The sequence below is a fragment of the Dicentrarchus labrax genome, unplaced genomic scaffold, assembly GCF_905237075.1.
Source record: "Dicentrarchus labrax unplaced genomic scaffold, dlabrax2021, whole genome shotgun sequence".
NCBI classification, from domain to species: domain Eukaryota; kingdom Metazoa; phylum Chordata; class Actinopteri; family Moronidae; genus Dicentrarchus; species Dicentrarchus labrax.
In genome coordinates, this window is record NW_026136720.1 from 27,432,775 (window position 1) to 27,460,762 (window position 27,988).

At 40.7% G+C, this 27,988-nt stretch overlaps 3 protein-coding genes and 1 long non-coding RNA gene across 11 annotated transcripts in view; 3 read left to right on the forward strand and 1 right to left on the reverse strand.

The window, feature by feature from the left end:
- Window positions 1–27,988, forward strand: part of LOC127353805 (uncharacterized) — a 247,663-nt gene that overhangs the window by 167,521 nt on the left and 52,154 nt on the right. The window lies entirely within an intron of this gene.
- The window catches only part of dnaaf4 (dynein axonemal assembly factor 4), a 161,068-nt gene that overhangs the window by 43,286 nt on the left and 89,794 nt on the right, over window positions 1–27,988 (forward strand). Inside the window, exon 10 of one of the 3 annotated variants that reach the window (XM_051383256.1) lies at window positions 24,460–24,530. The exons of 1 other annotated variant lie outside the window; for it this stretch is intronic. In XM_051383256.1, coding sequence (XP_051239216.1) covers window positions 24,460–24,515 — 56 coding nt within the window. In that variant the 3' untranslated portion in view covers window positions 24,516–24,530. Of the gene's footprint in view, window positions 1–1,177; window positions 1,246–24,459; window positions 24,531–27,988 lie in introns of those variants that run through there. One more of the 3 variants, XM_051383258.1, reaches the window with a different exon arrangement.
- On the forward strand, window positions 1,230–7,276 carry LOC127353766 (homeobox protein DBX1-B-like). The gene is made up of 4 exons (XM_051383314.1): window positions 1,230–1,602; window positions 2,000–2,083; window positions 5,795–5,997; window positions 6,634–7,276. The coding sequence occupies exons 1-4, from the start codon at window positions 1,230–1,232 to the stop codon at window positions 6,928–6,930; spliced, it is 957 nt and encodes a 318-aa protein (XP_051239274.1). The 3' UTR covers window positions 6,931–7,276.
- ckap5 (cytoskeleton associated protein 5) overlaps window positions 8,457–27,988 on the reverse strand; it is a 36,778-nt gene continuing 17,246 nt past the window's right edge. For 2 of the 6 annotated variants that reach the window (XM_051383119.1, XM_051383120.1), the window contains exons 26-45: window positions 27,526–27,608; window positions 26,347–26,457; window positions 25,039–25,161; window positions 22,509–22,658; window positions 22,212–22,415; window positions 21,995–22,130; window positions 21,347–21,540; window positions 21,082–21,254; window positions 18,495–18,518; window positions 15,862–16,035; window positions 15,636–15,756; window positions 14,438–14,617; window positions 14,137–14,324; window positions 13,239–13,314; window positions 12,961–13,149; window positions 12,735–12,872; window positions 11,748–11,831; window positions 11,416–11,575; window positions 11,213–11,334; window positions 8,457–10,909 (exon numbers count right to left, since the gene is read on the reverse strand). In XM_051383119.1, the coding sequence (XP_051239079.1) occupies window positions 10,646–10,909; window positions 11,213–11,334; window positions 11,416–11,575; window positions 11,748–11,831; window positions 12,735–12,872; window positions 12,961–13,149; window positions 13,239–13,314; window positions 14,137–14,324; window positions 14,438–14,617; window positions 15,636–15,756; window positions 15,862–16,035; window positions 18,495–18,518; window positions 21,082–21,254; window positions 21,347–21,540; window positions 21,995–22,130; window positions 22,212–22,415; window positions 22,509–22,658; window positions 25,039–25,161; window positions 26,347–26,457; window positions 27,526–27,608 (2,894 nt within the window). In that variant the 3' untranslated portion in view covers window positions 8,457–10,645. The remainder of the gene's footprint in view (window positions 10,910–11,212; window positions 11,335–11,415; window positions 11,576–11,747; window positions 11,832–12,734; window positions 12,873–12,960; window positions 13,150–13,238; window positions 13,315–14,136; window positions 14,325–14,437; window positions 14,618–15,635; window positions 15,757–15,861; window positions 16,036–18,494; window positions 18,519–21,081; window positions 21,255–21,346; window positions 21,541–21,994; window positions 22,131–22,211; window positions 22,416–22,508; window positions 22,659–25,038; window positions 25,162–26,346; window positions 26,458–27,525; window positions 27,609–27,988) is intronic. The other 4 variants (XM_051383123.1, XM_051383121.1, XM_051383124.1 and 1 more) reach the window with 4 other exon arrangements.

The window sequence follows — 27,988 nt, forward strand, 5'->3', positions numbered from 1 at the left end:
ACGCAATGCAGAGTTAATAAGCCAGGGCTCATGGGAAATGAGTGCATTGTTCTTTTTTCCTTCTGTAAAGGATGTATGGCTTGTAGACCCCAAACTGTCAATAAATTCATCCTCACATCCAACAAGATACTTTGATTGAGGAACGCTGTTCTCAGGGCACTGCCCGGACGGACGGACAGACAGACAGAGATGAAAGAACGGACAGCGGGCGCTCGCGACGGTGGCTTTATGTTTAACGGGATCAGAAGAAGCGCGAGGCCAAGGTCACATTTCATTAGTGAACGTGCCTCTGTTTAAGGCGTTTTATTATTATTATAATAATAATTATTATTATTATTATTATTATTATTATTATTATTGTTGTTGTTGTTATTATTGTATTATATATTGGTGTGATTTTATTTATTAGTAGTAGTAGGCTATACATAAAAATATCCCCCCAAAAATATCTACAACCATTAAATGCTGAAATAAAAAAAGAGCAGAGAAATAAAGCTGAAATAATATTATTTTGTCTGAACTCAGTTTCCCAAACATTTCTTTAAATGTTCTCTGACAGTGAGTTTGTGGGAACGAATACTCATTCCTCTGTCTTCAGGGGAACACGGAGTTTTGTCGGTGTTTAGCGGGCGGCTGGATGCTGCGTTCACTGTCTGTATTTACAGACTGTGAGAACACGTTGAGCTCGATGTTGTCAGTGCGCACTGAGCCAACAGCTCATTGATTGCACAAACCTAATCAAATTCTAATAATATCCCTGTGCATCAGCTCCAGAGGTGTTACAGGCGGGAGGGTGGCTGTCTTCCTGTTGGTCATTTTCCATTAGTGTACATATGTGTAGCTATGTATTTAATGTCTGTATCAGCTGCTCACACAACCACAGAAAGCAAACACATCCAACCAGTACAGGCACTTTACTCCAATCACTGATGACCCAGAGGAGCGCTGACCAATCCCCTCGGCCTGAACTTTGTGTTCAAAGAGCCTCATGAAGAGAACCCTCTCAGCCCATCATGCTGAGGCTTGAACTTGTGGCGTGCGTGTGTGCTTGCGTGTGTGTGTGTGTGTGTGTGTGTGTGTGTAGGAGTGACTCCCTTGTATAAAACCTCTCCAAGACAGTCCAGAGACCCAGAGCACAGAGTGTGTTTGTGTTGCTGATCTTCCTCTTCGTTTCCAGCTGAACATTAACAAACAGCAGTCAGAGCAGGAAAGCACCGGGTCGGACCACCATGATGTTTCCCTGCAGCGCTCTGCCTCCTCCTCTCTACCCGGGCTTACTGCGTCCCCCCGCGGCTCTCTCCTCGCCCCTGACCCGGTCACTCCCCTCGGGCTTCCTGGTAGAAGATCTCCTACGGTTGAGCCAGCCTGTCAGCTACATACATCGGACTTTCTCTTCCAGAAGTCCCGGGGACATTCTCCAGCTCGGCAACCCTGGGCCGGGCGCCTCTCTCCGGCCGTTGGGACCCAGCGCAGAGCGGTCTGCGCTTCAGAGCTCCAGCCAGCAGAGCCGCGGGAGCCCCGGCTCTCCGCAGACTGCCTGCCCGGACTCCGGCTACCTCAAGTTCGGCGTCAGCGCGATACTGGCCCCGTCCACACGGAGCGGTGAGTTTGAGGGGAAACATTTGTTTGTTGTTGTTGTTGTTATTATTATTATTATTATTATTATTATTATATGTAACTGTTGTTGACAAATTGAAATATATATATAGCAAAATACTACATATAGAAAAGTATTGACTGCCTAGTAAATTAATCAATGGTCAATAAATTAAGATGCATTAGACTTAAAATGATGCATGATGATATTTTTTTTAAAATCGATCTCTTCTCCAGTTGTGTTTGTTATTAACATATTATCAGAAGCTATAATTCTTTATTAATATTTATCATTTTGATACATTTCTGGTGTGTATGGTATTGTTATTTTTCTGTTCCTGTTATTTCTCCTGCTTTGAAATATGTAAAGTCGGTTTGTGTTCTCCCTTTGCTCGCTCCACAGTCCAGAGTTTTCAGACCAAGTCCTTCCCCTTGCCTTTCTTTGACGGGAGTCTCCATCCGTTCATTAGAGCTTCCTATTTTACAGGTTGGTGGATTCAGCAGTGGCGCACATACAGTGGCATAGTGGCTCATTCAGAGCTGGTTTATGTGAGATCTGCATGGTTTACTCCCACCACTTTCAACACTTATTCACAATTTTTTTATTGCATTTACATCTATCACTTTATAAGGACTGACTCCTTCAATATAAAAATAATAAATTAAAAATTCTGTGTTTTAGTATTTCACAGTCCTATTTGGAAAAGCAAATACTAAAACATATTAATACCAATAATACAAACTTGATTTGTGAGTTGCTGAAAGGGGATGTGATCAATTTGCAATCACTTGAGATGTTTTTGTGTGAGATAAAAGTGAGAATGTTATTTGTTTTTTCTCTCCTTTTTAGAAGATTTTTGTCAGACTGATTGAACAGTTGCAGAGCTCACTTTCTGGAACAAAAACTCACCAAACTCTCATTAAACTAAATTATAATAACAATAATAATACAATTATTATAGACAGGTTATTTTATATATTAATTACAGATATATTGTAACACTATAAAATATAATTTAAAAAAATATATAAATATAAGAATATATAACATATTGAAATCCTATTGTATACAGTATTGTCAGTGGGTTTTTTTTAAAGACATCTTGCCAAATGGAGCTCTAAGCCATACAATAACAGTTCTTGGGGGCCTCAGCATGGAAAAGTTTGGGAACCCCTGCATTAATAATAAAGTATAATTAAGAAGTCAGAAGCTTATAATAATCCAAAACAACTCATGTTGCCACCATATATTACTCATTTCCAACTGATATTAATCAACATATTAATGAATCAGCCCTGTGATGGACAGATTGGCACCTGTCCAGCTGAGACCACTTGCCCAAAGTGGGGCCCATAAGGTTCAATTTGGCCTCCATATTTTACAATAAAAAAAAAATAATAATATGAATAACTGTTAATATTGTTTTATTTGTCTTTTGTGCGATTTGAAAATTTGTGTTTTAAATATGCAGGATCCCTAATTATTAGTTTGCTTTTGGTGCACCACTAAGCTTATTCCTTCGGAGGACCGAAATAATAATTTAACCCATCATTCAAGGGTAGCTTTATTGTCCCTGAAGGGCTATTTGTTGTACAGCTAGCAGTATATGCATAAGCAACATCACCAGACAACAAACAATAGGCAACAAACAATGAGATGGTAAAAAAGTGCCATAAGTACATAAATTCAACACAAATATCATTTCAAGTTATTTAAAAGGCCAATTGGAGCAGGAACATCGCAACATGCATCACAATTTTCTAGAAAGGTTGCCATCAATTAGACATTGTAGGCCACAACCATGGGTGCTGGAAGTAGGGGAGTTGAAGGGGCAGCAGCACCTCCTAAATGAAAAAATGTTTAAGCTTATGAGTCTTGCTTTCTTTAATCCTGGCCATTCAAATTAATGTAAAAAAAACAAACACACTGTAGCTAATGGATGGATGGATATTAATGAACAATTCACTGATATACACTGGACTGTGATTAAAAATGTGTGTCTATTTGGTGGAACTTAAAGCTGCAGTAGGTCATTTTTATAAAAATATATAATATATTTCATATTTGCAGAAATGTTTGCTGTGTCCAGACAGTAGTTCATGAGACAGATCATCTGTGAAAAAAATCAGGTTCCTGTGGCTCGTTCCAGTGCTCCTGATGGCGTCCATAAGAATCTATTCTTGTAAATACCATTAGGAGCACTAGGAGGAGCCAGAGGAAGCTGATTTGTCTCATGTAAAACTGTCAGAATAAAGTGAAAGTTTCAACAAATATGAAAAAAAGATATTTTCATAAAAATGACCTACTGCAGCTTTAAACTCTGACTAGAGAGACTTTTTGACACACTTCACATTCAAACTGAAGAGGCCTTCAAGCATACAATTCTGGCAAGCTCAGTTTGAATAGTTTTTAGATTTTATAGCGTCTGAAGCTGCTGGGGAAACTCATTCATCCAGCTGCGGGCGGATGGCAAGGTCTCAGTGGGCTCAGTTTGCAGACGTTTGTCAGCCTTTTAGCATGGGAATTCCCCGGACAGCATGGAATCAGCTCCGCCAATTTGAAAGGCCTATTTAGGCGGCGCACTGACTGCTGACATTAGCACCAGTTGTCCTAATCTACAAATTAGTCCAGTTTGTCACGCTCTAAATATATTAGTGCCGTTTGTCATGGTCTAAATGTGAGGCGGGTATCTTCCCAGCTCGAGAAGCCGGCGCCTCTTCACGCGCCTTCGTTTTTCCCACCAAGCCCCTCTGCCTGCCCACAAAGCTCCCAGTACCATGACCAATAGGAGGCAAAACCACACACACACACACGCACACACACACACACAAACACCTTCAAGATCTGAGTTAGCTGTTGCTGACAGGATCCCTGTTAAATTCACACGTTTGAACTTTAATTTTTTTCCCCAACACTGAGCAGCACATTCATCAATTCAACAAAATCTTTATTTAGACAGAATATCTCTAATAATACAAGGTGTGTGACAGCGAACAGCCCTGAGCTCTGTGTATCTAAACTTTGAGTGAAGACTCTAACAGCTCTGCATTATACTGACCTGTCTTTAATAGGCCTGTAATATACTGGCCTGTCGACGGCCTTTTCCACTCAATTCATTACAACACAATTACCTTTCTCTATGCGTTTGCAGGCCATACAATCCCCCTTCATGCTTCATTAGGGGCAGTGTGAGCCCAACTTTGGAGAGCCCGGCTCATTAGCATAGGCTCTGTTTCCACTGCCGGACAAATTGGGCTTTTAAACAGCAGATTTTAGGCAGAACAAGTATATTACAGCCGGCGTCAGACCAGGGAGCCTGTGTGGCGATGATGGAAAATGTGAAGGGATAACGATCTTCTGAGAATATACTTGTGCAAATCAGAGTTTAGCAGAACAAATCAGCGCAAAAGCTTCATAAATCATGAATTAAATTCCAAATTTTATCCATTCAAAAACCAGAGAAAACAGGAGCATTGAGAAAATGTGATTGAAAAAGGAAAATAAGATTGATTCATCTGATTTTAGACACATTCAATTAAACAAACAACTTTATTAATCCCACTGTGGGAAATGTGAAGCTTCTTGTACACAAAACTACACACTAGTAACATGCACTCAAACAAATAACTGATACAATGGAGATAAGTGTGGTAAAGTCGATAAATGACTGGATAAAAACACATATACACTGACAAAGTTGATATTGACATTGATTATGATTGATTATAGTTAACTAAAACTAAACTAAAACTAGGTGTGCAGAAAACACTTTAGTTAACTGAAATAAAAGTTAAAAACTGAAACAATATTCTGCACTTATAAAACGAATTCTAATAAACTCAAAATGTACAGGAAATGTCTTTAGTTTTAGTCAGTTTGGTTAAATTTGTCAACACAATAAGCATGAGGAGGCATCAGGGCGTACATTTATTTAGACTGTGTTAATGTGTTTGTATTGTAATACCTACTCCCGTATCATAAGAAATCATAAAAAATCTAAAACTAATACTGAAATTAATAAAATCTAGAGATGCCTTAGAGAATTTGATACATTTTTATTTATAAAATATTATGAGTACATTATTATATATTATTTATTCATATTTTTGGGATATTTTACATCACCAGCCAGTAACAGAATGCCTGTACATAACAACTGTTATATATATATATATATATGTGTGTGTGTCCTTCCAGCTTCCTCCTCTGTGGTTCCTGTCCCAGGAACGTTTTCATGGCCCCTGGCCCCCAGAGGGAAGCCCAGGAGGGGCATGCTACGGCGGGCCGTGTTCTCAGACCTCCAGAGGAAGGCCCTGGAGAGAACTTTCCAGAAGCAGAAATATATCAGCAAACCAGATAGGAAGAAACTTGCCACTAAACTGGGACTGAAAGACTCCCAGGTACACAGCAAAGACTGTTTGATTTTGTTGTTTATTTTAGACTAGGGATTCCCAATGTGGCTCCTCCTAGTGCTCCTAATCGCAATTGCAAGAATCCACCAGGCCTGAACGAAAACAACCAATCAAAGCAGAGAAAGATATTAAGATGCTTTGACTTGGAGGCTTGAAGATAATTGTTGGTTGAGTCTCATTCCCAGAGTCCCACAACATGTGTATTTGACACCGTGGAAATGAGACTCAACAATCAACTATCTTTCTTGAGTATTTTTTTTTGTTTTTTCATTTTTAGGTTTGAAGATAACAAAGTCTTCACAGTCAATCAAAGAATAAACTACAATCACTCTAGATTACAATCAATAAAAACAGCTAGCTGTTACTTCTTTTTTTGTTACAACTTCCAAAAAAATGTGACTAGTTAAAATATTCTATTCCTCCTTTTGCTGGGGACCCCTTGCAACCCACTCAATGACCCCTGTTAGTCCCTGCACCCTAGTTTGAAAACCACTGTCTAAGACAATCCCATTATAATGTGCATTAAAACATTTTCTGTCCATTTTGTTGCCCAAACCAGCAGTGAACAAGGTTAGCAGTGGCAAGGAATCAGTGATACTGACACATTGCTTTTTTCCCATAAAGGTGAAGATCTGGTTTCAGAACCGCAGGATGAAATGGAGGAACTCCAAGGAGAGGGAGCTACTGTCGACAGGCGGCTGTCGCCAGCAGACCCTCCCCACCAAAACCAACCCCCACCCTGACCTTACAGACGTGGGCAGCGCCTACTGCCACAGGACTGCACCCACCAGCCAAGCACAGCTGGACAGCCAGGTGTCACACCTTCACCACCACCACCACCACAATCCTTCCTCTCCATCAGAGTCCAGCAAACAGTCGGAGCTCTCGGAGTCGGACAGTGAAGAAATCACAGTCTCATAAGAGTCAGACATGTGATTGATTACTCTGAACAGTCCACTATAACGAGACACTGTCGGCTGTGAATGATGACAGGACAAAATAAGGAGTTATCAAAGGAACTGCTGAGTGGAAGTAAAAACCAGAAGTGCTTTGAATCTGCACTGTACATAGCTCTTCCCCGCAGGGCCATTTTTCTGTACAGTGTTGTTTATATTACTTTTATATGTAGCTCAGTATATCTAATGAACAAGGTATACTGAGCTGTTTTAGATATTTGTAGATTGAAATGTTTAAAAATATACAAATGGTTCTTTCCATACATATTTGTATTCTTTATATTTTCTCAAATAAATCTTGATAAGTCTCATTATGTGTTAAAGTTCCCCTCCAGTCAGAAATCAGTGCTTCTTCTTGCCCCTACAGTGTGCTGTTTGAATGCTGTCTGTGCAGAGTTTGACTCTAAAAGGATGTTTTCACATTCGTCTGTTGAAAGTGGAAAGTTTCTCTGTGCTCAGTGACAAGCTGATTTTAAGGGGCGGGGCCTACCAGCATGATTTGTGACAATAGTTTGGAAGTCAGTCCTGGTCCAGTATCAACTTGTACAGTGTGATGTAGAAACTTGAAGCCACCAGTGCACATCCACTGAGAATGGACTTTACAGTGAAGTAGGAGACATCTTGTGTCCAGCAGCAAAACTTTAGAAATCAACAACATTTGCATATACAGAGATTCTGGATTTCTTAAAGAGGTAGAAGGAGATGATTGACATCATATCAGACACACATTGTTGTTCCAAGCAGATTATTTGTATATGTTTTAATATTTGTCTGGAGGGGATCTTTAAGTACCCTACCGATATGGAACTACAGGGACATCAGAATTAAGCTGTATTTATAACTGCAGCCATCTAAGTCTAAACCCAGCTGCTGTGGAAATCACCTAGGCCAGCAGAGGTCAACATATCTACACATTAAGGTTTTAATAGTTCAGCATAATGCAGATCTTTCTCTTTGCAGCTCATGTCCAGGGGCGGATCTACATAATTATATATTAAATATAATATGGCGGTCAGAGGGTGGCAGAAATATATGCTGATTTAATCACAAATATCAATATTTGATTGGAAAAGCCTCCAATGAAGATAATTGAACATTATTGTGGCACATTATTAAAGCACTGAATAGAAATATCTAAAGGTGGCATTAGAAATCAGTACATTGTTTTATTTTCAAATCTTCAGAAATGTTTCTAAATGGTCTATTCTTATTGAAGTTACACCTATCACTGTCCAAAATGTTAGTTCATTAAAATTTAGTTAATAGATGTTAATTATCTATTTAACACATTTTATTAAATTAATGTGTTAAACTAGACAGCATTTGACAGGAAAATGGGGTGGCAAGAAATTCTTTAGGAGTGGCAGCCACCACTCTAGATCGGCCCTCACCGACTACAGTAAAATACACTACAACAATACAATGAAAGATGACAAAAAGATGCAGCTGTTTTAGATTAATTCACAAGAAATAAATCAGCAAACTCAAAAATGAATTGTTAAAAAAAAAAAAACAAGACTTTATTGCCATTTTCCACTATGGATTATACAAGGAAAGCTGGAGAGCATAAGACTAGTACTGACATTTGAATTAAATACAAAAACATTGTTATTTATGTTTTTCTTTACTCAACATTCGGCTACAGAACAGATGACAGACGGAGCCGCCATCATCATAATAATCGTCTTTTCAGAAAAACGATGACTTAATTAAACAGCGGTTTTATTATTAATGTAAACTTTATTTACATGAGAAAATAAAAACAAATCACAGACTTCATGCCATGCTCTTTAAGCCTACGACACAACAGAGTGGCTGCTGTTAAATAACTGAAGGGAGGTGTTAATGGAGGACGTTACGTACAGTATTTACAGCACAATCCAACACACTACTCAAACACACTTGAATACGGCTCTGCCTGGTCTGAACTACCTGAAAGAAGCAGCTCAGCTCGCTGTCAGAGGGGTGCAGATTCACAGTCCCGGCTGGCTGAAAAGCTGGATGCCCCAAACCGCGCCTCTTCCCCTCCAGAATAAAAGCACCCTATACCAGTCTGCGGGTTTTCATTGCAACCAAACACTGCTCGGCTGGAAGTTCTTAAAGCTGCAGTTGGTAATTGTTATGAAAATAATTGTCATATTGGCTGAAACTGTATCCTGACAGTAGTACATGAGACAGAATCTGAGAAAAAAGAAAAATCAGGTTCCTCTGGCTAATGGTATTTGCAAGAATCCACCGGGCCTGAATGAAAACAATCAGAGCAGATAAAGATACAAAGACGCTTTGACTTGGAGGCTTCAAGATAGTTGTTCCAAAGCATCTATATTTGATGCCCTGGGAATGAGACTCAACAATCAACTATCTTTCTGATTGTTTCAGAGTATCTGTCTCATGTGCTACTGTCAGGATACAGTGAAAGTTTCAGTAATAACAGCTATTTTTATTTTAAAAAAAAGTTACCTACTGCAGCTTTAAATCAAATTAGACTTTAAAGATTTTTTTCTGAATAAAACTGGGCTGATTCCCTATGTAACCCTGACCAAACACCTGGCTCACCTTGTCAGTTAGTCTATTTTCTACCTCTGATGGTGTTCAGAGGGCTTATGGTGCTGTGTAAATGCAGTTACTTTGTGGTCCTACTGCAGCAGCAAAAATGTCTGAAATTGACAAAAACTCTCACTTTATTGAATAAATTAAGTGCTGGAGCTTCGAGCTCTATTTGCAGTGCTGATTTAAAAGAGAATTCATCTATAAGCCACACTAATTTGGTGGTAGTTTTACACGTGTGATTTGGAATAACTGCAGGAAATTGGAGAAACAAACTAGAAGACGATACTATGACAGCCACAAGGGGGCACTCACGCTGCATTGACACAGCCACACATCTGACTTCAGCTCTTTACAGCAGCGTCTCTCCATCCAAACAGCAGCAGCAGCGACGTGGTAAGTCGTGGAAAAACAGGAACGTTTAACTTTTTTTTTTCCTGCGACCGCACGAGAAGCACTTCATAACAGTTAAGTGGTTAACAACCTTTAAATATGTACAAACGTCTTGTGCCGTGATACTAAAACAGAGGAGGAGGGTGAGCTCACTATTTCATCATTATAATACAGTGAAAAGTGTACACAGGAGGGTGAAAGAGAAGGCTGGTACAGGACATGGGAGGTGATGATGAATCTGTACAGACTGAGAACTACAGCTGACTATGTGATCCTGTACACACAACATCAAAACTCACTCCTACACTCTGGATTAAGCTCTTTTCTTTTTTCTTTTGTTTTTTGCCCTGATGGTTGAGACTAAAATGATGCCTGAATAGAACATCTTGCTAAGTTGGAATAGCAGCTAAAAAACACTGATGGTTTCTGCTGTGTGTTTGGGGGGAGGCTAAAACTCACAGCCTTAGTTCAATCTGAATGTGCTCTACAATCAGATTAGGGTGCATTTGATTACTAATAACTTACAGGCACAGTGGGTGGAATCAAACTTGAGGGTGTATTTGTCTGTTGCTACCTGGTTTGTCAATAGAGAGGGGTGGACTTTAGTGTTTTCTATTTCCATCTACCAGAACAAGAATAGAAAACACGGAGTGAGTTTTAATAGCTGGATGATGTATTTTCTACCAGCTGAACTCCACACAGGATTTGCGGATGAGATGAGGTGGCGGTGCAGCGCTCCCTTACTGCCGGTTGCTCTTTATTCTCTCCAGGCGTTTTTTCAGGTCATCCAGGTTGGCCGCTGGCGAGGAAGAGCGGGTGTGCGCGTGCGTCGGGGAGTGGGAGTGCGCGTTGTGCTCCTGCTGGTACAGCTCTCTGGACTCTTTGAGCTGAGACAGCTTGCTGTGGAGCATGTCGGTGGAGGATGCCACAGATGGCTTCGAGGACAGCAGGGAGGAGATAGGGGGTCGCTGCTGAGGCTCCTCCTCGCTCCCGCCAACACCCTGCTGCAGGAGTTAGAGGGAGATGTGCACATGTGAAAATATTACTCCGGGATGCTGCAGTAGGTCATTACCTTAAAATAAAATTTTCATTGTGTCCTGAGTAGTATTATGTAACTTTTCTACCTTAAAAAACAAAAAACAGCTACACTTTCATCTTGATGCTACACTGAGTTATAAGAGGGTGACTGTTGCCTCTGATAGTGCAGCACTTCCTGCATGTGCTTCACAATAAAAGCACTTAAAAATGAAACGTCAGAAGTGCTGACTTTTATGTTTGTGTGCGTCAGTGTGTGTGAGTGAACTAACCCTGGAGGTGTTTTCCAGGCCTTGTCTCTGTCGGAGGATCTTCAGTCTCTCATAGTAAACAGCCGGTTTCAGCTCTTCATTGTTACTGCTCAAACTGGAGTCAACGCCATGCTGAGGGATCACTGCAGACAGACACACACACGTCACTAGACACTCCTGAATTCATCCTGCCTGACACACACAGTCACAGCTTCCAGTTGTACCTGCTGAGGTCTGGATGCGAGCCTTGCCCTCTCTCTCGGACTCGATCATACGGAGGCCTCGCTCCACGTAGCTCTGGAAGAACTGGGACGTGTTTTTGAGGAAGGGCTCCAGGTCTGCATCTGTGTACTTCTGTTTGTACTCATACAGCTCCGTCAAACCCTGAGGGGAAGATTGGATGCATTATTGGAGCATACAATGTTTGATACAATAGGTCTTTTGTATAATATAATATATAAGTTAAATAAGTCAATCAAATCTTAACACAAAGAGTTTTAATCTGCAGCAAACACACTAGGAAGGATGTGAAGATGTTTTATGGAGCTGAGCTGACCTCTTTAGTGTTCTCCTTGGAGCCAATCTTCTTAAAGATTTCAGACAGAATGTCACTGACCTTAGCCTTTGACATCCGATCCTCCTGGAACAAAACATAAAAAGAAGGACAAACTTGTTATATCCATAATCACAACAGAAACCCTGTTCAGACCTGGTATTAACATGCGTCCTGATTCCAAACGGACAGCTGTAAGTACAGGTATGAATGCATCCAAGATGCATTGAGATGTGATCGCTCAGACCACATTCAGAAGTGGTCTGTGACCACATTTTAGCAGTGTGTACACAAAGAATCCTGGGCCTCAACGAAGGGCCGCCTACAGCAGTGTTTAGGGAACAAGTGTTTTTTTATAAATGAGAATTTAATTAAATTTATTATTTTTTTTTTTTAATCAGTCATGTATAAGTTCAATATTCCCATTTTCAATGCAATCACAGTAAAAAGTAAAAGCTGGAAGACTATTTGATCACTGTGGTTCCCTCCCTGCCACCGAGCATGAAAAAGATCCTCAGTGAAGCATAAGCTCATGTTTCTCATTACATTTTAAGTGCAACTTAGAAAAAAGACACAGTTCAATGTAACTTTAGGGTCTTAGTGTTACTGCAATCTCACCATTGAACTAGTCACTGCAATATCCCCAGACTCCCTTAAAACATGGCACAATTTTGAGAGCTGTTGACTGAGAGTTCGGTGTAGACCTGCTCTATTTGAAAAGTGTCCTGAGATAACTTCTGTTATGAATTGGCGCTATACAAATAAAATTGAAGAGAAACTTTATAAACCTTGTGAAACGCTGTCCGTCTCTTTTGGCCTTCTTGTAAATTTGGCAAATGTTACACAAAAGCTAAAAGGACACCAATAATGGACATTAGGTGCCAGAATTCTGGGTAGGATACAGCACGGTAGGTGTGTATTTGCAAACAGAGCAGGGAAGAGAGATCCAATCACAAGTGGTCATTCAAGACTCCTGTTAATGCTGCTCACCGTGCGCAGACCAGTCTTCTCGTTGCCACGGTCACTCTTGAATCCCGACAGGTTTCCAGAGTGTTTGACCACCCGCCTCAGATGGGCCTCCAACTCTGACTCATTACGATTCTCTATCATGGATAAGTGGTCCAGGATCTGTTCATCGGTGCATGAATACAATAAATACACAGCAAGACAATAAGACTGACTCCAAAGAATGTGAGTGAGAGAGTGAGAGAGTTACCTTGGCCCCAGTGAGCTTGCAGAGTGTGTGTAGCAGAGTCTTGAGGGTTCTGTGTGGGACATCACTCTTGAGCTGCTTGAGTTTCTCTTTGGGGAAAACCTTCATGAAGTTGTGGACGTCCAGCAAGATGCGATCAAGGTTGATGCTGTTAATGGTCTCCGGGAGGAAGCGGATCATCCTCCATAGACACTGAACACACAAGGGGTGTTCAAGCTTATGAGTTGCACTTTTTAAATTGACAGTACAGTTATGACTAGAAGGACTGGGACACTTCTTACCTTCATGACCAGTTCAGAGAACATAGGGGGACCAGCTGTTGTGACCAAACTGTCCTGAAGCAAAACCAGCAGAGCACTGCAGAGAGGCAGGAAGGGAAGAAAAAGTCAACTAAACAGGTAAAAATATGATTTAGTTTCTTGTAGAATTGTTTTCATCTGTTCCATTTGGACAGCCTGTCCATCATACACTGTAACACAGGAACAATGGAGGACTTCAAGAGATGTGTTCTTGATTCTCAGTATGTGTCTGTTACAGCAAGTAAGGCTGCACAATTAATCACAATATGCAAATCACAGAAGCAGTAAGTGGTAGCAGAGATGTTCTGGCCTACAAATTTTGTTCTCCAGATTTGTTTTGTGATGTCAGTGACCTTTGACTGCAAAACTCTAATCAGTCCATCCTTGAATCCAAGGGTGAGTTCAATATCACATACTAACAGGGCAGTATGCAGTACATACTGATTGAGTATACTGTAAGCATCACAAGAATGGCAGATGGCAGGACAACCCAAAGGCAATATGCCGCCGGCCATGAATATCGCCAGCGCAGAGGCATAAAACCAGCAGTTTGGGAGATCCTACATCATAGCCCAGACGACTGGTTGCTCTTTGTTGCACAAGTGACAGTTCTAGTGACTGTTCTGACCAGTCACTAGAAAGTCAAGAAAAAGAAAAGGAAAAAAAGAGAGAAAAAGAGAACGAAGTACCAGGTAGGTACTACCCACAACATTTGCCAGTGGAAAGCCATAAAAGAACAGTTCCAAGCGAGTCACGTTGAGCCATACCATGCAGTGGAAGTGAGGCATATTGGGCTCTTAGACAATGCTGCATGCTGTTGGGAATAATGTTGGGGTTTGGGAAATGAAAATGGAAATTTGAACGGTTTCTTCGCACTAACCTGATCATGTTGGTCTGGTCAGACTTCTCCAGAACTCTGATGACCAGCAGGTTGACCGATCTGATGAGCTGCTGTCCATCCTCGATGTCCTCCACTCTGCCGTCCAGCATCAGGGTTATCAGACCGTGCATAAGGTCCTTCAGCACACCCATAGACGCCTCTCTGGCCAGGGATTCCATGGAGAACAACTGACAGAAAGACACAAGAGGAAGTTCATGAAGACGTTAGTGTCTCCTCAGCCACACTAATGTAGGTCCTGATAGGTAACCATCAGTAAGAGCAGTCGCGGGCAGTGACTCACAGACAGCATGTTTCCTATGATGCAGCTGTACAGTTTGATGATGTCCTTCTTGTCCAGTCTGTCATCAGCCATATGCGTGCTATAGATGAGCCTCAGCTGCATGAAGGTAGCAATGAGGAACTGATCGATGTGTCCCGACATGACTTCTGCTTTGTCCTCCTGCCGCAACACCTCGTCGATCTGTGGGGACAAAGCGCACAGTTTAGATCTCACCTTACAGTGGCAACAGTGGATCTGTTCCCCTCAGCTTCACAGAGCTTTTTACTGAATTTGTGGCTTGTTTTTATTTCTGAATGTGGACCTAAAAAACAAAACAAAATAAACCCCACTATATTTCATGGATATATTAAAGTAACTAGCTAGGTACATAGGAAGATGACGTCTGATTAGTCGTTTGTTTCTCAACTGGCCATGAGTACAACACCACACCTATTTAAAATGGGCAGTGATTAAGAGGTCTGGAAACAGGCTAGGCTTTTATTATTTGTCTTATCACTGGGGGCACTATCGTCAATTCTTCAGGTTCAATCCATTGTGGCTTTAAAGTCCACACGAAAGGGAAATCAGAGTGCTTATTTGTTTCTACACATTTACTTATTCCTTGTAAAGAGGAAGCTGTGGAGGGACTTGTCAAGTTAGCCAATAGCGCTGTGTCTTAGCGGAGTTGAGGTAGAGCAGCTGGAGGACGCCTGAGGGAAAGCAGACCAACCAAACCATTTTCTCAAACTATGATCCAGTTTCACTGCTTTTGTACAGTGATCAGTGAGCAGCTCTCCAGAAACACTTGGTACACTTGGCCATGCTGTTGCTAGCTAGCTAATAAATCATTTCCCTGTGTTTTGCTAAAAGTTTTTATGAAATTACTGGCTGAAATGTCTACCTTCTAATAAAGCTTATGCCCAGGTTCTTAGGGTCTCAATAGTTAATTTAACTTCTTGTCGTCATGTGTGCTGTGGTGGTAACTTTGAGAATCAGCGTGTCTTTAAGGAGATATTAAAGCGTATAGAAAGATCTGATTTATGGTGTGTAGTCCTGATAAAGGCCTGACTGATGCCAGATATTTGAGACTGATATATTAATTTTTGTTTTAATAATGACACCAAGTCTCACAGTGAGCAAATACTGCAGTAATAATTCAGTGGTAAGTGGTTGTATTACAGTTCACAGGAATAACACTTCAAACCTGTGTGTGCTATACCTGTGCCAGGGCCTGTATGCTGGTGTTAATGTCACCACTAGCCACCTGAGAGATGACAAAGTTGATGGTGGAGGCCGTGCTGTTGTGGAGGTCATCAAAGTGTGGAGAGACAGAACGCATCCTTTAAACACAAAAACACAAACACTATTAATTTCTATGTTCTCAAGAATGTTACTTTATCTGAACTGCGTATGTGCTTCAGCAAACTACATCCCAGTGCGTTTACTTGGGTTCAGGGATCATGATTGGCTCCAGCAGCTCGTCCAGCTTGTGTTGGACAAGGTCCGGCAGTTCGCACACCCTGCTCTGGTCCATCTCGATCATGTCCAGGTCCAACTGGAACTCTTTAGGGATGGACGGGTGGGAGGACTCGCTGAGCTGGGCATTCTGACGGGCTTGGCTGGATGGTGGAAGGATAGATAGTGGAGAGTGGACAAGATAGTATATTTAGTCCAGGGTATACTCGATCAGTGCCTCTCAACTCCAGTCCTGAGTGGCGCAAGCTTTTTCTAGTTTGAGGACCATTGGAAACATCCACATACTGTAAGAAATTCTCAGTCTAATGAAAAAGGATAAAAAAAAAAGGTTAAACTTCCAATCATCCTCATATGACAAAAAACTCCCACTTATAAACAATCAATGAAGGAGTTTTCAACAACTTCAAGATTAGGTCAGTGGGTTTACCCTCGAGAACCTTCCCTGCTTTGAGACTAATGGAGGATCTGTTAGGGAGACCTTAATATTAAAGTATTCTAGTGTGTGAAGCTGATCTTTGTATCTGACAGGACTGGAGCTGATCAGCACTGATCTAAAACCAACATTAAGCGCTTGTTTTTATCCCACTCCTTTCTAAAGGATACACACAGAACAGCTACTTTGACAACTGGAATAAGAGAAAAAGTCTAAGTGTTTTCATTCAATCATTGGTGGCCACATTAATGATGCTTTTTTTTAATATTTGAATCTTGAAATAAAACTAATAGTCGCTCAAATAAAAGCTGTGAAGACGCAGTGAATTTAAATTTTAAGTAAGAGCTCATATAGATGGTCAGTCTTCTGTACAACCACTGGTTCCATTTAGAGAGGAGCTCCACTCTAAATTTGTTTTGGCACTGTAAACATGATCACGTAGATTCTTGTATGCATGTGTTAATAAAGGTGATTTTTCCAACAAAACAGTGTAAAACTAGCTTTTTATGATCAGATTAGCATGTCTGGATCTGAAAGTTCCATTCAGCCGAATTCTCTTGCCCCTCCCAAACCATGATGTAATAGCCAAGACCAGAGATCTTTGTAGTAATTGGCAGGCCCCTGTGTGAAATTCAGAGCTTAACAAGATATTTAGGGTAGATTAACAGTAACATCAATCACAACCAAAAGCAGGGGTACAGCTGTGTATTGACACTCCCCCACAGAGACACACACACACACACACACACACACACACACACACACACACACACACACACACACACACACACACACACACACACACACACACACACACACACACACACACACACACACACACACACACACACACACACACACACACACACACACACACACACACACACACACACACACACACACACACACACACACACACACACACACACACACACACACACACACACACACACACACACACACACACACACACACACACACACACACACACACACACACACACACAGCTCCCCCCCATGGACTCTCAAAAACGGACTACAACTGGGAGTGGTGCTTTGACAGTAACTAGAAGTACAGTCTTTCCAGCGCTGGTCCATGTCACACTGAGCGGTGCTCAGTCTCTCTCCTGCATGTCTCCACACCCCACATCACACAAAACATCTAGCCTATACCAGCTAGCAATCTTTATAGTCAAAGTCAGCCAACATTTAAATTCTTGGCTTTTATTGGATCTAAGCATCTTAGGGGAAAAAAATGCTACATCCAATTTCTAACCCTTTGCTCTCACACCTGACCCCAGAATAAAAAGGTAGTGGTAGCCCAATTCAAAACTTCATTCAGTATAACAATTTTGCAATATGTCAATATGGCACTGAGGGCTACCTCCTCATATTGACTAGCTTAAGAGGCCTCTGCTTTGAATGAGTCTGTGAAACCGCTCTCATTTTCAAACATATACTGATCGAGACACATCATTTACAGGAGTTAATGCCATTTATTGGTAAATCTTGGCACAGTGGTTCCGACTTGTGCTTTCGAACACGTCAATTACTATTAACGATTAATCAAAGATCAAAAGAGTTTGTTGCAGCTCTACTCACTGTGGACCCAGGTGGGTGCATAGTAACCCATTACAACTGCTGAGATTTCTAAGAATATTGAATTGATAGAAAAGCTCATTATTAGTGTCAGAACTTATCGTCCTCTTGTTTTCGAAGTACAAATTTCAAATCATAAAAACAATCAAAATTGTTGCCAATTATAAAAAGTGGCCAACAATCGTTTTCCTTATTGCAACTTTCAAAAACCTTTGCGAAGTGAAGCTACAAATAAAAGGACACTTTGTATTCTTGAAGAGGACAGTTCATCACATTTCCAGGTACAGTATACACAACATACACAAGTAAGACAGGGGTAATGAGGAAGAAGAATGAACCACATCTAAAAGTGACAGGACATTTTGAACATTAGTCTGGTGCATCATGTGACAGCAGGGAAGAAGAACAGTCCCTTATTCCCTACCATGTGAAGAAGCACGACTAAAACTCAAAAGTCACAGCAAACCTTTCTGTTCATTAGTTTGATGAATGATGAGTATTAGAGCGCATTCAGAGTAGAGTTCTCACAATGACAATATGTAGAAAAGAGGGGCGAGGAGGAGGTACTCACATCCTATACGTGCGATACATTATTCTGCTCCCGAATGGAAGGCAGGCAGAGCAGAGAAAGGAGGAAATCACACAGGAAGAAAGATGAAGGGTTAAGAGATAGGCAGGCAGGAGACGGGTAGCCGGCCCACCAGCCAGCCAAAGACACTGAACACACCCAGGTTGGTTTCACAGACACGGTGGATAGGATTTTATGTGCCAATTTCTATGTATCTGTGAGAGCAACTCAACATGCAATGACTGAGCAAAACGAGACAAGAAGAGAAGGACAGATTAGTTGCGAGGAGAACATTCAAAAGATTTATGGCATGAATCAGTCAACTTCCAACAGTCCACAACATGTAGAAGTCTGTTATAGATCTGACAGATTAGAGGTGGTTGGCTGATAGAATGGAAGACATGCTTATGAAAAACTTGGAAACGGGGTTTTAAGACTTTTCACATCTGGCTACAAGACTTTTTCTGCATTCATTTGGAAGCATGCTAGTCTTCTGCCTGGAAAAGAAACATCACTGGAGAAATAATATTTTGAAATGCTTTTGAGATAAACCAGACTGGAACAAGTTATCTTCACCTGACCAGTTAGCTGCACAGTAAATGGGGCAGTGTGTTGGTTGGAAGTTGAATTCAGGTTCTTTTGTGAACAGATTTCTTTCCCAACCCTAATGATCATCTTTCCCTGCAGAAGCACTTTTATTTTCTGAAGCCGTTTCTATCCAGCAAATATTATGGTAACCACAAACTTTTAAAAAGACAGAAAATCCAGTATTCTAGATGAGAGCCAAACCAACGGTTGGCCGATATTTCACCGATATCGACGCATAACATATACACCAATGCCAATAGGTCTGTATTTTGGTTGTGTTACATAATGCAGAAAAGAAAAATGCATGTAGTTTTATACTGGAGTCAGTGCAAAGTGTATCCAGCAGAGTGCACTGTGATTTACAATACTGTGGCAAATAGCACAGAGTAAGAGAGAATAAGCAACTATCAGTACCTAGAACTGGTTGACTATGTATGTTCAATTTTTTAACGTTAAAAGAATATTGCACTTCAATATTCTTTAATAAAGTTATTCGTTTAAGAAAGCAGTCTTCTGAGTACCTTCGCAGACTAAAAAAAATCGGTGCACATACCACAAAAAAAAAAAAAAAAGTATATTTTTATTAAAACTCAAATTCTCTATATCAGCAGCCATATTAGTAATCGGATTTATTTCTCCTACAACTGAAACTAAACTGAAACTGTTTTATTGAAATAAAACTAATGAAAAATACAAAAATATAACAACTCTTCTTTGTATGTAGGCTGCTTGATCTCTTAGAAAATTAAACCAATAATGGAAATATTAGTATTGATGTTATATCCAATTCACATCCAGTGTTTAGCATTAAAACATTACCATAAAATAGGATTTACATGTGCCATACTGTCAAAGCTAACTTTGACAGTATGGCCTTGCCTTCATTTGTTACAAAAACTGATAGCGATGCGTTTACAGAGATTGGTTCTTTGTGTCTAAAAGCCCAATTATGTCCATTGTGAATGTTGTAAATTGAACATTAAAAAGGAACGTAGAGGACTCGGGCTACGTTCACATTGCAGGTCTTAATGCTCAATTCTGATTTGACATTATAATTTAAATGCGACCGCCATCAGACTCCAGTGTGAACAGTCTACGGCCTCAAAGATGAAAACGTAACCCGCATGCGCAGAAGAACCCGTGACGTCACACGCAGCACGCTGTGTTTACGGAAGTAAATATGGATGCTACACATGTCAACATGTGTGTATCAATTTCCAAGTATTTGCGCAATCGAAGCAGACAAAATTATGATGATTATGATATTGCCGCGTCCCGAGTTGAGCGTCTGTCTCACTTCAATGACGTAAAAGTCGGATGAAATGCGACATGATGGTTCAGACTGAGGTATCTTTGAAAAACAGCCTATGAAAGTGGCCTGGATCGTATTTCAAAAAATAAAAAAGTGATACCAAAAAAAAAAAAAAACTACTCCTTGCAAACTGCACATGTACAGTTTAGTTATACACTATTTAAGATATTTTGCACAATATTCTTGTTACTGCATATAGTGTATATATTTTCCATTATAGTCTTATATTTTCTATTATATCTTTATGATATTTTGTGATTCTTCTACTTGGACACAGCAGCATAGGGGAATGTAGTGCAAAAAGTACAGAAGTGTAAGATTTGAATTTCTTCCACGGGGATCAATAAAGAGCATCTTATTTTATTGTTTATATAGGCACTGTAGGAAATCTCTTATTGTCAGGACAAATGCTTTAAAGCGTTATGTCACTTTAAATGTTGCTAAATGTACCCAACATACATTTTCATTTTAGTTTGTATGCAACATGTTTTTGTAATATATACTATATTTCATTAATTATGTTGATCTAGTACATCTATTTAGAATAATAATCTAATAATATGAAAATATTATTAGATATGAAATAAATTCAGTGCATGAGCGACCCCTTCATGTTCCACAACATTATATGTATTTTGCTGCGAGTATTTTTATTCAGCTATGGTTAACCTGCAGCCAGAGGGGACCTACTTGAGTTTGTTGGGGTCTTCCTGAGCAGGCTTGCGGAGGAAGGTGGCGTTAGGGTTAGCTGGGTGCTCTCTCTGAGGCCTCTCCGTAGCACTCTGCTTGGCAGGCGCTGCAGCAGCCTTCTTGGCTGAACGCTTGATTCTCTCCTCTAGCATGCTCATGTCTTTCTCTGACAACTGGAGAGGACAGAGAATGATGTCAAATTGTACAGACTAGGTTTTTGGGTTGAGTCCTGTGACACTGCATATGACAATCATCCAGGTCTTACATTTCCTATTAGTTTGTAGACTTGGTCCCCACAGACGTTGTAGACAGCCACCACAGTGTTCAGGGCAGCATTGCGGACTGATGTGTCCCTGTCACCTATGTGAACAGCAATCTCCTTCAGAGACTTTGCTGGAGTCGGTTGGCATACATTCATCCCATAGCCTTCTATCAAACAACCCAACTCCTCCAGACATTCTGAGGACAGGAAGGAAAGCACATAAAGAAGAAGATTAGAAAACTTCTCTTCCAATAATTGACCCTCCCAAGTCCCACCCCTTTTTTCTCTGTGTTCCAATGACAGTTGAGCAAGCCTTGGTTGGAACCTGGGTTAACTTTCCTGTACTTAGATATGCTATGTGCTAGGCTAATCAATGTTGAAAAGACAACCTCGTTTTGAAGTTGGCTAAAAGATAAAAGCAGCATATACAGTCACATTATCTATTGTTAGCAAAAACACTAGCTAATCTACATTAATCTTTAGCTGGCTAGCATTTTGCTAAACAGCAAAAAATTGTTAAATTTGTTAAATAAATCTGGTAGCTAATGTTAGGAAGGCTTTCTTCTCCATTAAAAAGGCATACAATAAATCAGGTTTGGACAGAGATTAGTGCAACTTTAGCCAGTAAGCTTGTAGTCCATAGAGACCTACCAGCCCTCTGTTTGGAATTCTTGGACTTCGTGCCATCCATGAGGAAAGGGAAGACCTTGGATGCTGGGTAAACCTTACACAGCATGGTCAGTATGGCCCGAACATCTTTGCGAACCCCATCCTTTGACTCTCCAACCTGAGGAAGAGAGGAGAAACTAAGCAAAACAAAAGCTTGACAGTGGCTTGTTTGATCATTCTAAGGAGGATGTGCGCTCACCTTAAGTATGAGGTAGGGGGCGAAAGAGTTGGCCTCGTACTCAGTCAGGTGATAGTTCTCTCTGTTCAGCATGGCAAAGAGCAGCTTCAGATACTCCAGCACCTTCATCAGGACTGTGGTGTTGGTGTCAAAGAAGCGCAGGGTGAACCACTTCAGAATCAGGTCCAGACAGCCGATGGTGGCTTCCCTCTCACTCTCCAACCTCTGTTAAACACAAACCCACATACAGACTTGATTACAGAAACTAGCCTACTCCGAATACTCAGCTCCATATGTAGAAATAAGACCAACCGCTACCTCAATCATGACTCCTATAGCTTTGACGTGTCTCTGGAAGTCAAAGTGAAAGAGCTCATCCTGCAGCCACTTGGCAAAGCAGGTGGACATCTGAGTTTTCAGCTGCTCCACATATTCGTCTCGAGGAGTCATGAAGTTCCACTTCAAAATCTACAAAACAAACATTCAGTTCAACTGTAGTCAACAGTATATAGGCCAGGGCACAACATGACAATATATCAGCAATAGACGCTTCATCAATAGAAATAAGAAAATTGTTCAATATATAAAGCTATGACAGCACATAATGAACATGCCCTAGCTCATAACCCATCTAGGCTGACAGAGAGTCACAGCTCTATTGAGCCACATATCCCCATAACCTTAAGCAGCAACGACTTTATGAGCTTCTTTGATAATAAAATTATTACTATTAGAGAGAAAATTAATCACCAACTGCCATCAACAGTTATCAGTGGCTCTCCAAGTTCAGGAATTTTAATTAATGTAAACTTAGATATATATTTAGACTGTTTTTCTGTTATCGATCTTCATCAGTTAACTTCAATAATTTCTACATCGAAGCCATCAACCTGTCTGTTGGACCCGATCCCAACTAGGCTGCTTAAAGAAGGCGTACCCTTAATTGGCACTTCTTTACTAGATATGATTATTAATCTCTCTTTATTATCAGGATATGTACCACAGTGCTTTAAAGTAGCTGTAATTAAACCCCTTCTTAAAAAGCCCACTCTTGACCCAGGGGTTTTAGCCAACTATAGACCGATCTCTAACCTCCCGTTCCTCTGTAAGATTCTGGAGAAAGTAGTCGCCAAAGAGTTGTGTGACTTTTTACATAACAATAGTTTATTTGAGGATTTTCAGTCAGGATTTAGAGTTCATCACAGCACAGAGACAGCACTGGTTAAAGTTAATAATGACCTGATTGCTTCCGACAATGGACTTGTCTCTGTACTTGTATTATTAGATCTTAGTGCTGCATTTGACACCATTGACCATGGTATTCTTTTACAGAGACTTGAGCATCAAATTGGCATTAAAGGAACCGCACTAAGCTGGTTTAAGTCATATTTATCAGATCGTTCACAGTTTGTACATGTGAACGATGAATCTTCAATAAATACTACAGTAAGTCATGGAGTTCCACAAGGTTCTATACTTGGACCAATACTATATTCTTTATATATGCTCCCTTTAGGCAACATTATTAGGAATCACTCCATTAACTTTCACTGTTATGCAGATGATACGCAGTTATATCTATCAATCAAGCCCGATGAAATTAATCAATTATCTAAATTACAAACATGTCTTAAGGACATAAAATCCTGGATGAGCTGCAATTTTTCAATGTTAAACGAAAAAACAAAATTCTTGTTCTTGGCCCCAAAAATCTTAGAGACTCACTGTCTAAAGATATAGTTACTCTAGATGGCATTACCTTGGCCTCTAGCACCACTGTCAGGAATCTTGGAGTTATCTTTGATCAGGATTTGTCATTTAACTCCCACATGAAGCAGACCTCTAGGACTTTCATTTACGCAATATTACAAATATTAGACAAATCCTATCACAGACAGATGCAAAAACTAATCCATGCATTTGTTACTTCAAGGCTGGATTACTGCAACTCTTTATTATCAGGTTGCCCCAATAAGTCCATTAAGACGCTCCAATTAATTCAGAACGCTGCAGCACGAGTACTGACAGAAACTAGAAAAAGAGATCACATCTCTCCTGTACTAGCTTCTCTGCACTGGCTCCCTGTAAAATGTAGAATAGAATTTAAAATCCTCCTCCTCACCTATAAAGCTGTTCATGGTCAGGCCCCTTCATATCTTAAAGAGCTCATAGTACCCCATTACCCCACTAGAACACTATGTTCTCTGAATGCAGAGCTACTTGTGGTTCCTATAGCCTCTAAAAGTAGAACAGGAGCCAGAGCCTTCAGTTACCAAGCTCCTCTCCTGTGGAACCAGCTTCCAGTTGTGGTTCGGGAGGCAGTGAAGCAGCAAAATCAGGAAGTGTTGGGTTTTTCCTCAACAGTAACTTAACGACGACTCTACAGCTGAAAGCAAACATGAACCAGTAAAATAAAAGCAGATACCTGAAAGTACAAACTCAGTAGCTTCTAACTGAATCTCTGGTTTGAGGTTTCTCTCCTAAAGTAAGTAATACTGAAGAAACCTCTGTCCCTGCTCTCCTGTACAGTCTTGTGTGCATTTTGAGGGGGAGAAGCCTACTTTGAGGCGGGTCGGGCATGCTTTGGCCCTACTCCGGAGAAGGTCTATCTTGGGCACAGTTCGGCATGTTAGAAGTTGTATTGTAAATGTCAGTCAGCGTGGCATGGCTTGACTTGGCACGGCCCAACGTGCTAGTGTAGTAACAAGCTCTAGACCAAGACTACTGTTTGGTTTAATCTTTATAAGCACTTCATGTTACCACACTGGATTGTTTTTTTCTGTGTGGTAAATAGTAACCATTTACCAACAGTATATAACTGCTACACTGAGCCACAGGGATCAGGTACCTTCAACTGCTTCTCCTCTTTGATCCTCTGCTCCTTAGCATTGGGGGTGAGAATGAAGATGGGTCCAGACCGATCTTCCTCATCCTTCAGGTTTTTGGCTGCAGGCTTCTTAGCAGCTGCACCCTGTACAGGTGAGAGGCAACAACACAGTGTGTGAGTGGGAGAGTGAGTGAACCAATGTGCTGTGTGTGAATGTGTACTTACAGCTGTGTGTGAATGTGTACTTACAGGTGTGTAATCAGGTTTTATTGTGAGTTTTTTTTTTTTTATATGATGTGGCATGTAATAGTTGTGTAGGTGACAGGCATAAGTAGAAACAAGAGATAAAAAGAGGTGTTATGCTGAAAAGATCTCAGTGCAGGTTAATATATAAACAGTGTGACATTATTCTGAGACACACACACACACACACACAAAAGTATTAAAGTATTTCTGATGCAGTGGAGTGACCTGAAACCTGAAAGTGACATGTGACCAGTTCTTTAAGCATGCATGCACTGCACTTTATTTTTCCTCATGTCGATATGTTGTTAAATGTTCATATCTTGAACAGATGTCCATTGATCTCCTTTCACCCAACAACTGTGTGTCAATGTTCATTTGATTATTAGTTAGTGATTAGAGAGATAGGATTAGACAGAGCCAAGACCTAGTCAAGGCTGATAAAAGCTGGACAGGGGTTAACATCTGTGGGCCAACAAGTATCCACTGAGAAACTCAGCACACATCTGCTGCTTTGTTCCCAACCTCTCTCCTTCAGGGAGCCATTTTCTATCATTGAGTCAAAAGACTAAGGGACATATTTTATGGCTATTTATATTCTATGCAAACAATAACAGAACAACTGATAAACTGTACAATGAACACAAACAAAATAACTGCAGGAAGTGTGTGTAAAACCAGCTGTTCAGAGAGTGAAAACTTAATCTCTTCACAGAAATGAATAGAATGCTTAGATATAAGTTGTTTTTTTAAAAAAAAACATCCCTTAATATCAAGAAGCCCTTGTGACCCTCGTGATGCTTTGACAACCCCTAGTGGGGGTCGGGACCATACAGGTTGGGAACCAGTGCTCTCTAGAGCATTCATTTACCAGAGACTGGGTCGCAACACATGTGGGTCACTGGAGATTTTATTTGGGTTGTAAATTTACTCTTTTTATAATGAACTGGGTTGCCATTGTTTGTCATTTTTAAGAAGTGGGTCCTCAGGGGAAAAAAAAAGGTTGAGAACCAGCTGGCGTGTAGATAAAGAGTAAAAGATATTGTGGACTGAGTTTCATCATGAGGACCCCTGCCACACATCTACCTGTTGACTGCCAGCAGCAGCCTTCCCTTTGCTGGGTGGCTTTTTACTAGCATTACTGTCCTTGTCCTTGGAGGGAGGGGGAGGGACGGGTTCCTCGGGAGGGGTGGGAGGCTGGATGAGTAGAAAAACCACATCATGTTTACACTTCACAGTCAAGAAATGACTAATAAAAACCAAATGGTGTGCACAGAACTAAAAAGGAAACAATGTCAAATGTACATGGCTGACATCACAGTACGAATGGTGGATGAGTGAATATTTATACAGGTACAGATCTTCTCTGAAGTGACTAAAAACCAGACCATTAGAGAGAGAGAGAAAGATTTATTCAGTTTTGGTTACAAATCCAGTCTGATTGCACCCTAAATCCAACCAATCCACTTTAGCTAGCCCGATATTGCAAGATTTATTAGGGCCTGTGTCCACGCTCTTTCCCCCCCAACTGTACCCAGTGAGGAGAGGGTGTATTTTCAGAGTGCTCTTCCGTGCCGAGCTCATCAGAAAGCTGCTGGCGTTGTCACTTATTTTCAGCCAACCAATCAAATATTAGATGAGAGACTCGACACTAGTAAGCAAGAGAATGGAGGAGCTTGTCTAGCCGTGTTATCCTGAGCTTTTTGATATGTTGGACAGAAACTAACTAACAGACAAAATGGAAAAAAAAAAAAGAAAAAAAACTAAGCTGAGAGTTCTCTACCACGTTATGCTCATGTTGGGTCATTAATGGTCACGCTGGCTTCTTGTTTTGCTGTCTGAACTCCTAGGCATACACATCCACACACATAACAGACAGCAGGCCACATGAACCGGGTAAAGTGACAGGAGTTGATGACAACTCAAGTAAAACATATTTTACATTAAAAATATTAAAATTAACACTTTATATTTCCACCTGATTTGTCCGCAGTTGTGTTTTTTTTTTTAAACACACCGAAGGGCACTTCTTTAGCTAATGGCGAATTGTTGCCATCACAAAAACAAAAGCGACGTGCAGCGTTTCTCTCTCTCATCAGAAAAAGAGGTTCGTCCAAGCTCTACCCAGCGCCCTGCCAGTGTTTTTCTGCCAGAAAATACAACGCTACGTGGACACAGACCTCCATTGAGTCAAAGACTATTATCCACACTGTACCTGTGTGCATGCTGAAAAACAAAACCAGGAGTTGATCCGGAAAGACATACCTTCTTAGCAGCCGCTCCTCCTCTGACCTTCTTAGCTTCAGGTTTACCCTCAACTTCATCACTAGCTGGCTGAGACCTGGAGGCTGCAGAGGAGATGTGTGTGAATATAAAGTATTAACCAATTACTGAGCAGAATATCAAAACATGCGATATCACACACTGCATTTGTGTTTTTTTACCCCCATTTTGCATTGTAGATGGGCCGTATTATATTTTATGTCTTTATTTGACAGTACAACTCAAGTGAGGGGGACAACATGCAGCACAGAAACAAAGGCTGAAGTAGAGTTGAAGACAAAGCTACAAAGTTTAGCAAATAGTTATTTTGCCAAACAGGAACTGGGTTTTAAAGGTCATCAGCTGGTCATAACCAGTCTTTAGTTTACGTTATGTGTAAAACTACCACAAAAGTAGCCAGTTCTACATTTAGACTCATTACAACCACAGTCTCAGATTCTCAAAA